This window comes from Trachypithecus francoisi, unplaced genomic scaffold, assembly GCF_009764315.1.
Source record: "Trachypithecus francoisi isolate TF-2019V2 unplaced genomic scaffold, Tfra_2.0 Lachesis_group21, whole genome shotgun sequence".
Lineage (NCBI taxonomy): Eukaryota > Metazoa > Chordata > Mammalia > Primates > Cercopithecidae > Trachypithecus > Trachypithecus francoisi.
In genome coordinates, this window is record NW_022681467.1 from 25,512,629 (window position 1) to 25,526,687 (window position 14,059).

Here is a 14,059-nt window from a genome sequence, read left to right on the forward strand (position 1 = left end):
CCTGGGGAGAGAAATGAGCCTTCAATGTTGGGGGAGGCTGATGATTTTACATCATCCCTCACGCAGAGCGATGAGAAGGGGTGGGTGGAACGGGGAGAATGATGAGAACAGGGTGACTCTCATCTATCCATGCTAGAAGCTTCTTCTTTGTATCTTTGTATCTCCCTGTATCTTTGTATCTTAAAGAGGAAAGGCTGAAAAGATCAATGAGAAAGGCACAGAGTTACTCCTGAGAGACAAGGGCAAGCACCAGGTGAACAAGACAGTCAGCAGACTCTTGTCCAGAAATGCTCAGGCTTTTCAAATTCCTGAGTCACAGACGAATCCAGGGGTGCAAGGGGAGGGAGGTAAGTTAGAAAAATATCCCATCAGATCTAGAGGTAAAACCAGAGTGAGACAGAAGGCAACTGATTAACACTAGTGAGGAAGAAGGAAAAGCATCCAGGAGACGTCAAACCCCGTCCTGAGCATTCGTGCTCACTTCCTAGTGGCAGCCCGCATGAGCTCCCTCAGCCTAAACCCGACATTCCCATCAGTAAAATCTACAAATGCCGTGGCTGTCACTCTGGGGTTTATCAGCCCAGCAGAGTGACCGTCCCAGATCAAGCACCATATACTTTTCAAAACCAGATCAGAAATTTCCTTCAGGAAATGAGCCCAGGAATCCATATGCTGGAGGGACTGGGGGCTGAGGGGATGCAGCGGCCACAAAGACCAGCAACGGTATCACCTAGAAAGCCCCACCCACCCATCAGGACACAGCTGGAGCTGCTTAGAGTACCAATAACAGACAAGGCAACAGGTACTGAGGAGCGGGAGATACCTGGCCTTCACCCTTCCTGCCTCCAGGTGGGGGGCCCACTCTGGGTAACCCTCTTGGCCTCTTACCCTGCTCCTCACTCACACCTCACCCTGGGAGAAAGAGTGAGTTTGAAAGAAGGAACTGGGCATGATCCGCTCAGCAAGTCTCTGCCTCTCTCTCCTTGGGGCCCAGCCAAACCCCGGGGAGCCATGGCTTCGAGCCCTGTCCATGCCTCAGTGGGCATCACATTTGAAGTGCGTCTTGAAGGATACATTTGCCCAGGGAGCGAGATGGGGGCAGGGCATCTCCAATGGTGGGGACACAGATGCGAGAGCACAGAGGTGCAAGAGCACATGGTGTCTTTGAGGAACAGAAGGTGGGCCACTGGGGGAAGCACAGGCATGAAACTCGACATGGAGAGAGTGTGGGGAGACTGACAATACTTCATGCAGAGACCTGCCATAGGTTCCTGTGGGAGTAACAGGCCCCAGTGACCAGGGAGTCAAGGTGTGGGCAAAGCCACGCCAGGGCATCCTGCCCAAACCACACAGGGCAGATGGTCTGCTCTAAGCCGTGGGGCTGGCCCTAGAGATGAAGCTGGGAGATGGGCCATCTGCTCCCTGAGGCATTAGTGCAAAAGGCCACGCAGGTCCTGGGCATCGCTGGGAAGAGGAGGGAAAATAAAAATAGAAATCCTTGCTCTGCAGACAATGAAGCTCGCTGAATGCTACCCGTAACCGCCTGCAGTTTAAAACCACAACAAACCCAAACCGGGTTGGCTGCTTGGCAGAGCTGTGGTCAAGAACGATGTGGTCATGCATACAGCGTGATCCCATTTACATGAAATGTCCAGAATAGACAAATCCATAGAGACAGAAAAATTAGTGGTTGCCAGGAACTAGGGCAGTTGGAGAGAAATTGGGGGTGATTGCTTAATGGGAATGGGGTTTATTTTGAGGTGATAGAAATATTTATGAAATTAGATAGTGGTAATGGTTGCAAAAATCTGTGACTATACTAACAATCATCCAACTGTACACTTTTGATAGGTGAATTGTATGGTATGCAAGTTACATTGCAATAAAGCTGCTGTATATAAAAAAAAAAAAGGAAAAAAGGAGCGATCATCATGCCCGCTTTGAGCTCCAGCCCCACACAGCACCTTGTCCAGCTCACAATAGGCTGCACGTTTGCATAGACACAGTCCAGAGAAAGATAGTTAAGACAATGGGAGATCACCACCCTGAAGTGTAGATCACAAAGATGAAGCCACTGGGCTGGAGGGTAGAAGCTGGGAGGGTAGAGATGAAGCACTTGAGAACCAGCTCAGACAGGCCTGCGGGGACTCCTGGGAGACACCTGGGCTGGGGAAGAGCTCAGCAAAAGGCTTCTCAGGATCATCCTCCACAGCAGGAAGTAGATGAGGAGAAAGGTTTCTGGGACCTGAAGTCGAGGTGGGCCACAAGCCCTCTGGTGACTCACTCAGGAGAAGCAAGGAAGGATAAAGAGTTGTTTCTCCCCCACAAAAGAGACAAGTCAGAAAGAAGCCCTGTGCTCCAACTCCTGGAAGACGGGAGCCAGAGGAAAAGAAGTAGCCAGAGGGGCCGCCAGGCTGTAGCTGGGAGAGGACAGCACAGGCGGGAGGCCCCACAGGATAGGCCCTCATGGGAAACCGCTCCCAGCTGGCCCCCAGCAGCCTCGTGGAGCAGTCAAGGTGAGTAGCTGCTGGGGATGAGGGTCTGCAAGTGGGCTCAAAAGAGGCTTTGCTGGGAAGGAGACAGCAGATGAATGCTGGGAGACCCCCAGCCACTCCTCCTTCCAAGAGGCACCCCAGGGCCCTGGTTTCTCTGAGTGTGGAGCTGGTGGGGTGCCCCCAGGGCTGCTCATGGCCACCCGCTCACCGGTCCTGGAGCCGGTCCTGCGTGTCCTTCAGCCGGGCTTTCAGGTGCCGGATGCACACCTCCTTCTGCTGCAGGGGGGTCAGGTACTGCTCCGGGGTCGGGGGCTTGATGCCATGGTTGTCACTGCACAGCGTGTATTTCATGGAGCGCCTGCAAGGGGAAGCCCATCATCACGGAGGGAGGAAGGGGTCAGGCAAGGCACAGGTGGTTTACCTCCGGGGAGCAAGGGGACGCCAGCCTCACCATCCCTGGCCACCAGATGGCTCCAAGCCAGGCCTCCCACACAAGGCAGGAGAACCCTCAGCCTTCTGGCAGGTGGGTTTTAGTAGAGTTCCTCTAAGTGAAAACCACAGTGTCAGGATGCAGGCTTCAGGGCTCCTCTAGTTATGGCTGGGTGGGGAGATATAACCCAGAGCACATGCGTAAGCCTGGAATCAGGCCAAGTGTTTGACCAATGCCATCAATCCTTACAGCAACCCTGGAAGTAGGGACTGTCTTCATCTTTTAGAGGGGCTGCTGGCCTCAGAGAGGTTAGCTCTTGCCCCGAGCCCCTCAGGCAATCCCAGTGGTGCATCCCAGAACCCAGGTACCTCGTCTTCCAACCCAGAGAATGAGCTTGAAGGCTGGAAACTCAGGTGTAAGTGGCAGATTCTGGGTCTGCATGGCAGACAAGGACTCACCTCCACAGAGGAGGAAACATCTCCCAGGTGGAGGCAGAAGCTCTCCTCTCTAGAACTAAGACCCCTCACAGCCTGGGGACAGGGAGGGCAGACAGGCGCAGGCACAGCTCTCTCCACACACGCCCTGGCACTCTCACTCCTCAACCCCGCTGTGTACATGTGGGTGTGCACTATGTGCATGCACACTTCCTGGGATGTCAATTCCCAGTCCATTTGTACCTACATGCCCACATACATGGAGACACACTTGTGCCTCGCAGCTACTCACAGGTACTAGGGCACCAGCCCAGGCACATGTTCACACTTTCACCTCCCGGGACACATGGGAGCACATACATGAATACCTGCCGGCTCTGGGCAGGAACCTGTCCACTGCGGTACTCTGGGGTGGCAGCAGGCTGGACGTGCACTGCTTCCAGCACAGGGCGGCACTGACATGGTGCCCTACCAGGGCAAAGGAGAAGGAATTGCCACCCAGAGGGCAGTCAGGTGCCAGTAGGGGAGGGAGGGCCAGGCTTTCAGAGGGAAGAAGAACTCCCCAACTCCACAACAGACTATGGCCCAGCCAGCTCTACTCTCAGCATCCTGGCTGCTGGTTGTTCTGCTCATAAAGAAACCTTGAATCTTGGCTTAAAACCTGGACATGTTCTCATGCGACTAGAGACTCAGGCCTTGTTGCCATCCATCCAACTCTGCTCCTTGAGGGGAGAGTGACTGGCAGGTCTAGGGAGGGGCAATGCCCCTTTATGAGCCTGGAAAAGGCAGGCCCTGGTGAGGCCCATTTGCTGAAGCAGCCAAGCTGGAGGCAGTTTTAAAAGTTCCATGGATGCTGTATAGTGTTTACCGAGGAAAAAGTACTTGTAAGTCGTAAACTGTCAAAGAGAAAGTGGTTATAGAAGTTGAATGAGAAATGGTTTTCTTCTATGTACCCACCTCATGGCCCCTAGGTTAACTCAAGCCAAGTCACACAGGTCTCCTCTCTGCTTGGCAAGGGGTGGAGGAGTCACCCCTTGGCAAGGGGTGGTAGGAGTGGGGGAACCAAGATTTGCTAAACCAGTAAGGATTGAGGATTAGAGAGGAAGTAACTATTTTACATTTTTTTTTTTTTTTTTTTTTTTGAGACGGAGTCTTGCTCTGCCACCCAGGCTGGAGTGCAGTGGCCGGATCTCAGCTCACTGCAAGCTCCGCCTCCCGGGTTTACGCCATTCTCCTGCCTCAGCCTCCCCAGTAGCTGGGACTACAGGCGCCCGCCTCGTCGCCCGGCTAGTTTTTTGTATTTTTAAGTAGAGACAGGGTTTCACCGTATTAGCCAGGATGGTCTCGATCTCCTGACCTCGTGATCCGCCCGTCTCGGCCTCCCAAAGTGCTGGGATTACAGGCTTGAGCCACCGCGCCCGGCCTATTTTACATTTTTCATTTTGCTTTCATGAGTATTTTTCCCCAATATAAAATTTAACACATATACATTTTTAGTCACTAGCTCTATCTTTGTAAAATATATATGTGTGTGTGTATATATATATATATATAAACTAAAATTAGAAAAAAAAAAAATGCTACGATTCATGTTTCTCAGCTATTCCTGCCTTGGAAAGCCTGGCTATTTGCAGAGGGGACCTAACTGTGGCCCCACTGCTCACCCAGGGGCAGCAACCTTCACTGTGGGGAAGAAGACTGGGAGCAATTCTCAGCCCTGGGGTTGGGATTATCTCCATGGGCTGCAGTTATGAGATGTGTTACAAAATCTGTTACTAATAGAAAAGTATTAAGTTGCCAATTATATGGTATTCAAAATGTAAATTAACATTTCAAAATGTAAGTTAACACTTTACTCCTATGTCTCCCAGTCTCTGGGGTGGTGTTACAGCCAGGATGCTGGGGCACGGGTCCTGCACATGGGTGTTACCCATCACATGTGTCACAATGGAAATCTAAGAGCTGCTGTTTCAGTGGCTCGGGACATCGCGTCACACAAATGACATCCTCTCCACTGAGCCCTCCCAGGAGGTGCTCCAGCCATGGGAGCCGCAGGCCGGGCATCTCCTGGCCTTAAGTCAGATCAAAGCTCAAACAACAGGAAGTATCAACTATCGGCCAACTAGGATGCACAGGCGGTGTGTAGATATGAAGTCACTGAAGCTTCCAAGTTATTAGCTCCACTTTAAAGAAAGGAAATGGAGGCTAAAGACAGGAAGAGACCAAATCCAGAGCCTGTGCTCGTCCCCACATGCCCCAACCTCTCACTTGTATTTCAATGCTGGGGAAGCAGGACAAGGCCTACCATGATAGCTCTTGCTTCCTGGTCTTCAAGGACCCACAGCTCCCCTACACCTGCTTCTCCAACATGATCCTGCTTTGTGAGTCCAAGTTCACCTCACCCAAGACTACAACTTGGCATCTGCTGCATTCATAACATTTCGTCTTCCAAGCCAATTCCACCTCTGCCACTCTCAAAGTGTTCCCCTGAGAAGTGCATGAGGGTAGACACTGTAGGCTGCTTCCCAGCACTCATCTTGCTTTCTTCCTAGCAGAACCCCCATTTTGTCTGGGGTGGTGCTGTTCTGGGGAAGATACTAACTGGCCCTGCAGCTAGAGTTATTCACATGACCCAGTTCCAGCCAGCAAGAACTGGCAGGATTTGGGGGCAAGGTGTCCCTCTCAGAAAAACAACCTCTGAGGAGGGCTTTGGTTCTTTCCACCTGTTCCTTCCCGGAGGGCAGGCCTGATACCTGGAGGTACAGAAGCCACCTGTGATGACAAAGACAAAAGCTGTACACTAAGGATGGTGGAGCATGGAGAGAACGCATGGGGTCCCCGACGCTTCAGGGAGCTGCCAACCCCTGGCTCCTTGTTCTGCGAGCATCACCCCTAGTTTGTTTAAGCCACTCTATTTTTTTTTTTTTTTAATGTACAGCTGCATATTGTCATATCCATCTTACAGACAGGAACTGAGGCTCATAAAGGAGAAGTGACCTGCTCAAGGTCACACAGCCAGTGACTATGCTGGCATCGGGGGTGGTTAGAACACGATCCTGCTCCCCTACTTCCCCCACCCCAGGACAACCTGTTCCCAGCCAGCAGGGCCAGGACCAGAGAGGAGGGGCCAATTACCTTGGCGTGGGACTGCTGTCACTGCCCTTGTAGGAGCCGGAATTGCTGCTGCTGCTGAGCGAAGAGGTGCCGTAGGCATCCCGCACACTCACAGGTGGAGAGGTGCGCCTGGAGGCAGGAAGAAGAGGCAGGTGCTCGTTCTGGCTGGCGGGCAGCTGCGGACACTGGGCGAACACTGCCAGGCCGCTGCGGCCCAAAGTGCCCCCGCTTTGGGGTCACCACAGGGGAGAGAAGCAGGGAGAGAGAGACGCACAGACAAGGGTGACAGAACAGACAGTGCAAATCAAGATGGAAAACCAGAAGAAGGCTGGTCCTCCTGGCTCCCCAGGGACAAGAATGGAGGCCGGCAGGGCTGCGGGGCAAGGGTGGGGCCTCATAGGTGCTTATCAAGGTCCTCAACTTCTGGGGTTCCCCAAACCCAGGGGAGGAGATCCCTGCATAGACTGAGACAGAGGTGGAGAAGAATGGGGCATACAGGGGTGGGGACAGGAGGAGGGACCCCCGGAGGTAAAAATCAAGGGACACCAAGTGAGTCTGAGTAGATGACTGCACGACTCCCCTCCAGTCATTGTGAAAAATCAAACAGTATTGATGAGGCTACTGTTGGTAGGAATCCAGTGGTTTACGCCTTCCGAGAACTCTCACATCCACTCTGTGTCATCTGAGCCATTGAATAGTTCCAGGAGGAGGCAGGTGTTAGCAAGCCCATTTTAAAGATAGGAATGGGAAATGATTTGCTCAAAGACACACTGCAAGTTGGTGGCAAGTGGAGAGAGGCCCGCGCCCGCCTCCCACCCTCCGAAGCCTAAGCTCTGAGCACGGGGGAGACTCACCTGCGGGATCCAGCAGAGGTCCGTCTACTTCCCGGCAGGGACATGGCCATGAGGCTGCGGGTCCGAGTAAGTGGTGGGATGGGTGGTATCCCAGGGGCTGAGGAGAGAGGGCGGGTTGGGGGGCCCGCAGAAAGGGCCGGGCCAGGCCACGTCATCCTCTCGCTGGGGCCGCTGCCCGGCATGGCTTCTCTTCTCACCCTTCGGCAGGACACCCCAGGAGCGAGGGCCTGGCAGGCCACGGCTGCCTCCACCAGTGAATTGAATGGGGCTGGTGCACAGGTTCCCACCACCCAACTTAAAACCACAACTGTCAGGAGTGGCTAAAAATCATCAGTCCAACCCTGTGTTCTCCAGATGAGTGAATGTGCCCCAGACAGAGTGAAGGCTGTGCCCAAGCTCTTAGAGGCTTCAGGAGCAGGGCCTCCTGACTGCTGGCACTGAGTCTTCTACTCTACAAGCCAGGCCTGCTTCTTCCCCTGGACCCTGATACTCAGACCCACACACCCCCCTGCTGTTCAGTCCTCCCTGTCTGGTAGGGGCTGCAGGCCGTAGGACTCCTGGAGCAGGACCAGGAACCCTGAATTAGGATGGGCTGGTCTCGCCGACCATCACCTTCCCAGTTGGCGCGTGGTTCGGGGCTTCCCGTCTACAGGGGAGACAAGACAGACCAACATACCAGCACATGTGTAGAAAGACATATGGATACACACCAACACGAGAAGGTACCATGTCCCTGCCATTCCAAGACGTCCCACACGTGTCTCCATGAACGTGCTCAGGCAGCCAGCTCATGACGCAGGACATGCAGCCAGGCCCTCCCGCACCCACACAGCACACAGGCATGTCTGCACCCACCCTTGCAATGCGCATGCTGGTTTTGGCATTTACCAGGAATGTAGGGGCACAGACTTAAAGCAGAAGAGCACTGGGGTGGATGGGAGCAGAGGCCCTCCTCTGGGGGTGTCCCAGTGGGTGGACCCAGGAGGAAGCGTTCATGCCTAGAGAGACCCATCACTGGGCCTCTTGCTAAGTGGGCAGGTAGACTCAAGCCCCTGGTTCCTGCCCCCAAGTCCTTAGGCTTCTTTCCTGGGTAGAGGCTTGGGCTCCAAGGGCAGCCTTTCTGGGGTTTCAGGAGAGGGGAGGCCCCAAGCTAGGCTGGATTTTGGCTGTTGTGAGGAGGAGGGCTATACTGGGCATTAGCCCAGAGTTCCTGGAGTCTGGGGCAGAGTGGGGAACCTGGGCTCTTTGCAGCCAATGTGCTGGTCCTATGCCAGCTCCAGAGACCTCAGTCCCCTCCTTCCATGCTCACATCAGGGACTAGGGACAGCAGCCTGGGTTCCAGGAGACTTGGCTGAGGATGTCATGCCCGGACCTCTCCCCATGCTGGAGGGAAGCATTCACCGAGCCCCACTCCACACCCGACCTCGTGCCAACCACACTACGTACATTACGCCATTGACTCCTCTCAACAACCCTATGAGGAAGTGCTGTGATTAGTCCCCTTTTACAGATGAGGAATCCAGCCACCGAGAGGGAAGGGACTTGACCAAGTCACATCCCAGGTGTGTGGCAGAGCCAATATCGAAACCCGGTCAACATCAGATGCCGAGGGGCTGGATCTCAAACCCCAGAGTCTCTGGCCCGGGGACCACCCCCTTCCCACGTCAGGGCCTCCCCGGAGCCTGGTCATCCCAGCCAGTGGCGGGGCTGCCTCCTGCGTGGACAAAGGCACTGCTCAGATGGCCTGTTTCCTGGCGGGGACATAGAACACGGCCTGTTCCCCTGGAGGGTCTGGACACAGCCAGCATTGTCTGCCTGGAGGTGTCGGGTGCTGGGCTGCAGGACCTGCCGACACCATGCTTGTCACCTGAGCCGCTTGCCCCAGCTTGGCAATGCTTCCCACTCATCACGCCCCAGTCACCCAGGCAGGGCCTCCTGGAACTGTAGGGCTGGCCCCTAGAGCAGGAACCATGGAGGAGGGGTGATTTGGGGGTGAGAGGACATCAGTGCTCCTCCACGCTTATGAGGATGGCCATAAATGGCTCACTGCCTCCTGGGCACAGGAGGATCTTGACAGCTTAGGGTGCAGAGGGACACATGGGTAAGGGCTCCAAGGATCACCTGCCATTGCCTGAATCCTTCTGTGGTAAGGTGGCCATGCTGAGTGCGCTAGTCTGCCTTGGCCCATTACTTTAAGCAGCGATCCTTCAAGGCCGGCTTTGTTATTGCATTTGGGCCCAAGGTTACACAGCTGCAGGTGTGACATGCTCTGGCTTCTGGTCAGCCTGGCTTCACTAACAACTCTCCCACCATCGCTCCTGCCCTTCTGGCTTTTGAGAGGATACAAAAAGGAGGCTGAGCCTTCAGGAGGACTTTCCAGCAGAGGCAGGACTCATATCTGAGGATGGGCTCTTCCAAGCCAGCGTGAGTGAGTGTTCTAAGGAGCCAGGAAAGTCCAGGCAGAGTGCTAGGCCCAGTCCTGCGAAGCAGGCAAAATGCCTGGTTTGTCTTAGAGCTGTGTGTGGCCTTGCTACAATGAGGGCCTTGTCCCAGCTGTCCCTGCCACTACCTTGCTTGGCAACCCCACACCTGCCTCCTCTTGAGTTCCCTCTTCCTTCCTCCCAGGCGTGGGGGAGGGAAGGCGATGGCATTTGTACCTGGGTACAGCAAACAGTCTCCTGGGAACCCAGAGCCAGCTATTCATCAGGGAAAAATGTGGAAGAGGCATTTCCCCTACTGGGATGGGACCTTGCAGGCAGGGTCCCTCATGGGAGGGCAGAAGCCACCCAGGCCCAAAGGGAGCCGCCTCTCAGGATCTCACTCAGAAAACTCAGTGTGTACCCTGTGCTCTCTCAGGTCCTCCCTCCCTTCTAGGCCCCAGAAAGGAGGCAGGTTGCCATGGTGTTTGTCACCATGCCACCTGCTTAGCCTGGAGTCCCACAGGCCTCTCCCCAGGTGGCCAGAGGCTGCCACTTGAAAGGAAGGTAGAAAGAAAACCCTCTAACTGCGGGAAGCTGGGCTGATAGTCTCTCATCACTGTAGCCCCAGAGTAAACCCAGCCCCTGCCCTCACTGAACTTCCCTCCACTTCCCCATCTTGTCCACACCATAGCAACCCTGCTGCATCCACTCCTTTGACTGCTCCCTCAAATGCTCAACACTTCCTAAGTCCCCCAACAATGGGGGTCCAGGGAGCAGGAAACTAATGACTGCAGAAATCGATATGAACTGATCTGGGCTAAATGCCAGCTCTGTCGCCCTTCAGCTGCATGCCTTGGGCAAGTCACACCACTTCTCTGAGCCTCAGTGCCCATATCTGTAACTGGGGCTGTAATGAACACACCTCACATGGTTACTGTGAGAATAACATAAACTAATGTGAGTACGGGGCTTGGGTCAGTACCTATCACACAATAAACACTAAAACATGGGAGCAGCCAGGATTTTGGAAGTAACATGAAGTGAGCTTCAAAACAGAAACACATTCAAGGCATAATAGTGTATTCAGGAGGATCCAGGAATGCTTCTCCACACAAGGAATTTGCACTGGGTCTTGAGGGATGAATAGGAGTTCAAGGCAGCAGCAGCAAATGGGAGGGAAGGAGAAGCCTGGACACAGGCAGTGAGTGACAGCTGGCTGCTTGGAAACTAGGAAGCCCAGTGAGGGCAGAAGTACAGTGGGAGTGAGGCTGCAGAAGGAGGGGGGCAGGCCACACAGAGCCACCTAAGCCAGGATCTTGTCCCGTGGGCAACAGGAAGCCATGCAAGTGCTTTATAGGAAAGGGGCACAATCATATTTGCATTTTAGAAAGTTCCTGGGTAGGCAGCCTGTGTGGAGAGGGAGGGATACCAGTTAGGAGGTTACCAACCAGGGGAGAAATTAGGAGGGCCTGGGCCAGGGTCATGGCAGGAACAATGGAGAAAAGGGCCTGGATCCTGTTCAAAATTCCTTGGAAGTCCCAGATTAGGTAAAAATCAGAGCAAAGCTCTTGATGTGGGTGTTTAAGGCCCTCCCATTGACACCCTTTCCAACTGGCTCTCTGATACATCCAGGAGACTTCAGCTAGTCACTCCCAAATCTGCATCTCTACATGGGCTGTTTGTCCTGTCTGCAGCACCTTCCCTGCCTGTCCTCAAGCATACATTGCACTCTTTCTTTAGGCCCCACCCACAGCCTTTCCACAAATGACTTCTCCTATCACTTACTGTCTTGGCCACTTAGGATGCTATGTCTTGGACCAAAACTCAGGGAACACCATCCCCTGGGAAATTTCATAAAAACAAACCCAATCAACACACAATTGTTGGTAACACAATGTTTTAAACAAGCACATTGGATAGACCAAAGAGTCAGATTAGATGGTCTCTAAGGTGCTCTGGATCTAACATTCTCTAATTCCAGGGCTGTTAATGAAATTATGGGCTTCTCATTGATGCTTCCTTTTCCTTCATTACTAGGACTTTTGGGTCTCAGTTTCCACATATGTAAAATTAGGAAGCTCCATTCTTCAAAGAGACATGACAGCATTTTACTCAATCAACAAGTCATGGGGGAAAAACCAGGTGCTTGGGTTAATCTAATATTCCAGCTAAGTAAAAGTCCCTGTATGTACTATAATTTATCTTCTTTCAAAGAATTAGCCATTGATACAAGAAGAAAGCTATCCTAAAATCCAAGGGAACAGAACAATCTGTGTCTGATGACTCAAACCACTGACAGCTGTGGAAAGCAGAGCATTGCAATCAACAGAGCAGAACTTGGGAGGGATCCTCTCTTTGCCAAGGCAACACTAGAACACCGAACATTCCACCCATCGAACAGCAGAGCGCCTGGTGCTCCTAGAATGCTAATGCAGAGAGGTGGGAATAGAAGACAGGCCTGGGAGTGTTCCAGAAGATGCACTCTAGATCTTAGAAGATTAGCACTATCAGGGTTATTCACAGCTGGGGAGTTCAGTAAACCCTGCACTGGCTATGGCCTCAGCAGCCACTATGTGCCTCTGCTCCTCCTTTGTCAACAAAACCGAGGATCTTCCTTCCAGGACTTGCTGGCATTTCTCCACCTTGCTTCCTGTTTCCCGCACAAGCCACCCTCAAATCTGGGACCACAGATGATGTGCCATCCGACTTCTTCTCACTGTGGCAACCCCAACACAGCGGCAAGGCAGATGTACAACTTGGCCAAATGCTGTGAGGAGGTTCCCCAGGCAACCAGGATAGGTTGAGGGCTGAGGCAGCTGCTACACAGGACGTGTCTCCAGTCCTCAGATTCTCCTTAGACTCAGATTCCAGAGCTGAAGGGCATTGAGCCTAGGTCTTCAAACCACCCCAGAGGACTTGTCTCTGCACCTACTGAGAGGCGTGGCTCGGGCCTCCTTCCCCATTTCACCTGAAGAGGCTCCTCTCGTATATATTTTACATATGGAAGGTGTGAAGTAAGACTACTTTTTTTTTTTTTTTTTTTGAGACGGAGTCTCGCTCTGTTGCCCAGGCTGGAGTGCAGTGGCTGGATCTCAGCTCACTGCAAGCTCCGCCTCCTGGGTTTACACCATTCTCCTGCCTCAGCCTCCCGAGTGGCTGGGACTACAGGCGCCTGCCACCTCACCCGGCTAGTTTTTTGTATTTTTTTTAGTAGAGACGGGGTTTCACCATGTTAGCCAGGATGGTCTCGATCTCCTGACCTCATGATCCGCCCGTCTCGGCCTCCCAAAGTGCTGGGATTACAGGCTTGAGCCACCGCGTCCAGCCAAAGACTACTTTTTAAAAAGGATTTTTCAGGTTAAAAATCTATGGAATACTTATTTTCCACAACGAAATATTGCTTCACATTCACTCGGATGGCTAGCACGAAAAAGATGGACAATAACAAGTGTTGTCAAGGAGGTGGAGAAGTTGGAACTCTCATGCATTGCTGGTGGGGATGTAAAATGACGCTGCTGCTATGGAAAACAGTTTGGTGGTTCCTTGAAAAGTTAAACACAGAATGCCATATGAACCAGCAATTCCACTGCTGGGTATATACTCCAAAGAATGGAAAATAGATGTTCAAACAAAAACTTGTATAAGAATGTTCACAGTAGCACTATTCTCAATAGCTAAGAGGTGGAAACAACCCAAATGTCCATCAAAAGAAGAATGGATAAACTAATGTGATGCATCTATGCAATGGAATACTTAGCTATAAAAGGAATGAAGTATTATTGATCCATGCTATAACATAGATGACCCTTAATTTTATTTTATGCTAAATGAAAGAAGCCAGATACGAAAGGCAACATATTGCATGATTCCATTTATATGAAATGTTCAGCACAGGCAAAAGCATATAGAAAGAAAACACACTGGAAGGGAAGAAGGAACAGGGAATGATTGGTAATGGGAATGGGATTTCTTTTTTGGGAAGATAAAAACTTTTTAGAAGTAGATAGTGGTGATGGTTATATAATTTTGGGAGTATACTAAAATCCCTCAATTGTACATTTTAAAAGGTTAATTTTTCTTTTTTTTTGAGACAGAGTCTCACTCTGTTGCCCAGGCTGGAGTGCAGTGGCACGATCTTGGCTCACTGCAACCTCCGCCTCCCGGGTTCAAGTGATTCTCATGCCTCACCCTCTCAAGTAGCTGGGATTATAGGCATGCACCACCACACCCGGCTAATTTTTGTATATTTTAGTAGAGATGGGGTTTCTCCATGTTGGCCAGGTTGGTCTTGAACTCCTGGCCTCAAGCAATC

General features: G+C 52.3%; 1 protein-coding gene across 4 annotated transcripts in view; it reads right to left on the reverse strand.

Annotated features, from left to right (window-relative positions):
• The window catches only part of SNPH (syntaphilin), a 42,813-nt gene that overhangs the window by 4,957 nt on the left and 23,797 nt on the right, over nt 1-14,059 (reverse strand). The window contains exons 3-5 of one of the 4 annotated variants that reach the window (XM_033185955.1): nt 7,328-7,424; nt 6,495-6,602; nt 2,704-2,853 (exon numbers count right to left, since the gene is read on the reverse strand). In XM_033185955.1, coding sequence (XP_033041846.1) covers nt 2,704-2,853; nt 6,495-6,602; nt 7,328-7,377 — 308 coding nt within the window. In that variant the 5' untranslated portion in view covers nt 7,378-7,424. Of the gene's footprint in view, nt 1-2,703; nt 2,854-6,494; nt 6,702-7,327; nt 12,729-14,059 lie in introns of those variants that run through there. The other 3 variants (XM_033185954.1, XM_033185952.1, XM_033185953.1) reach the window with 3 other exon arrangements.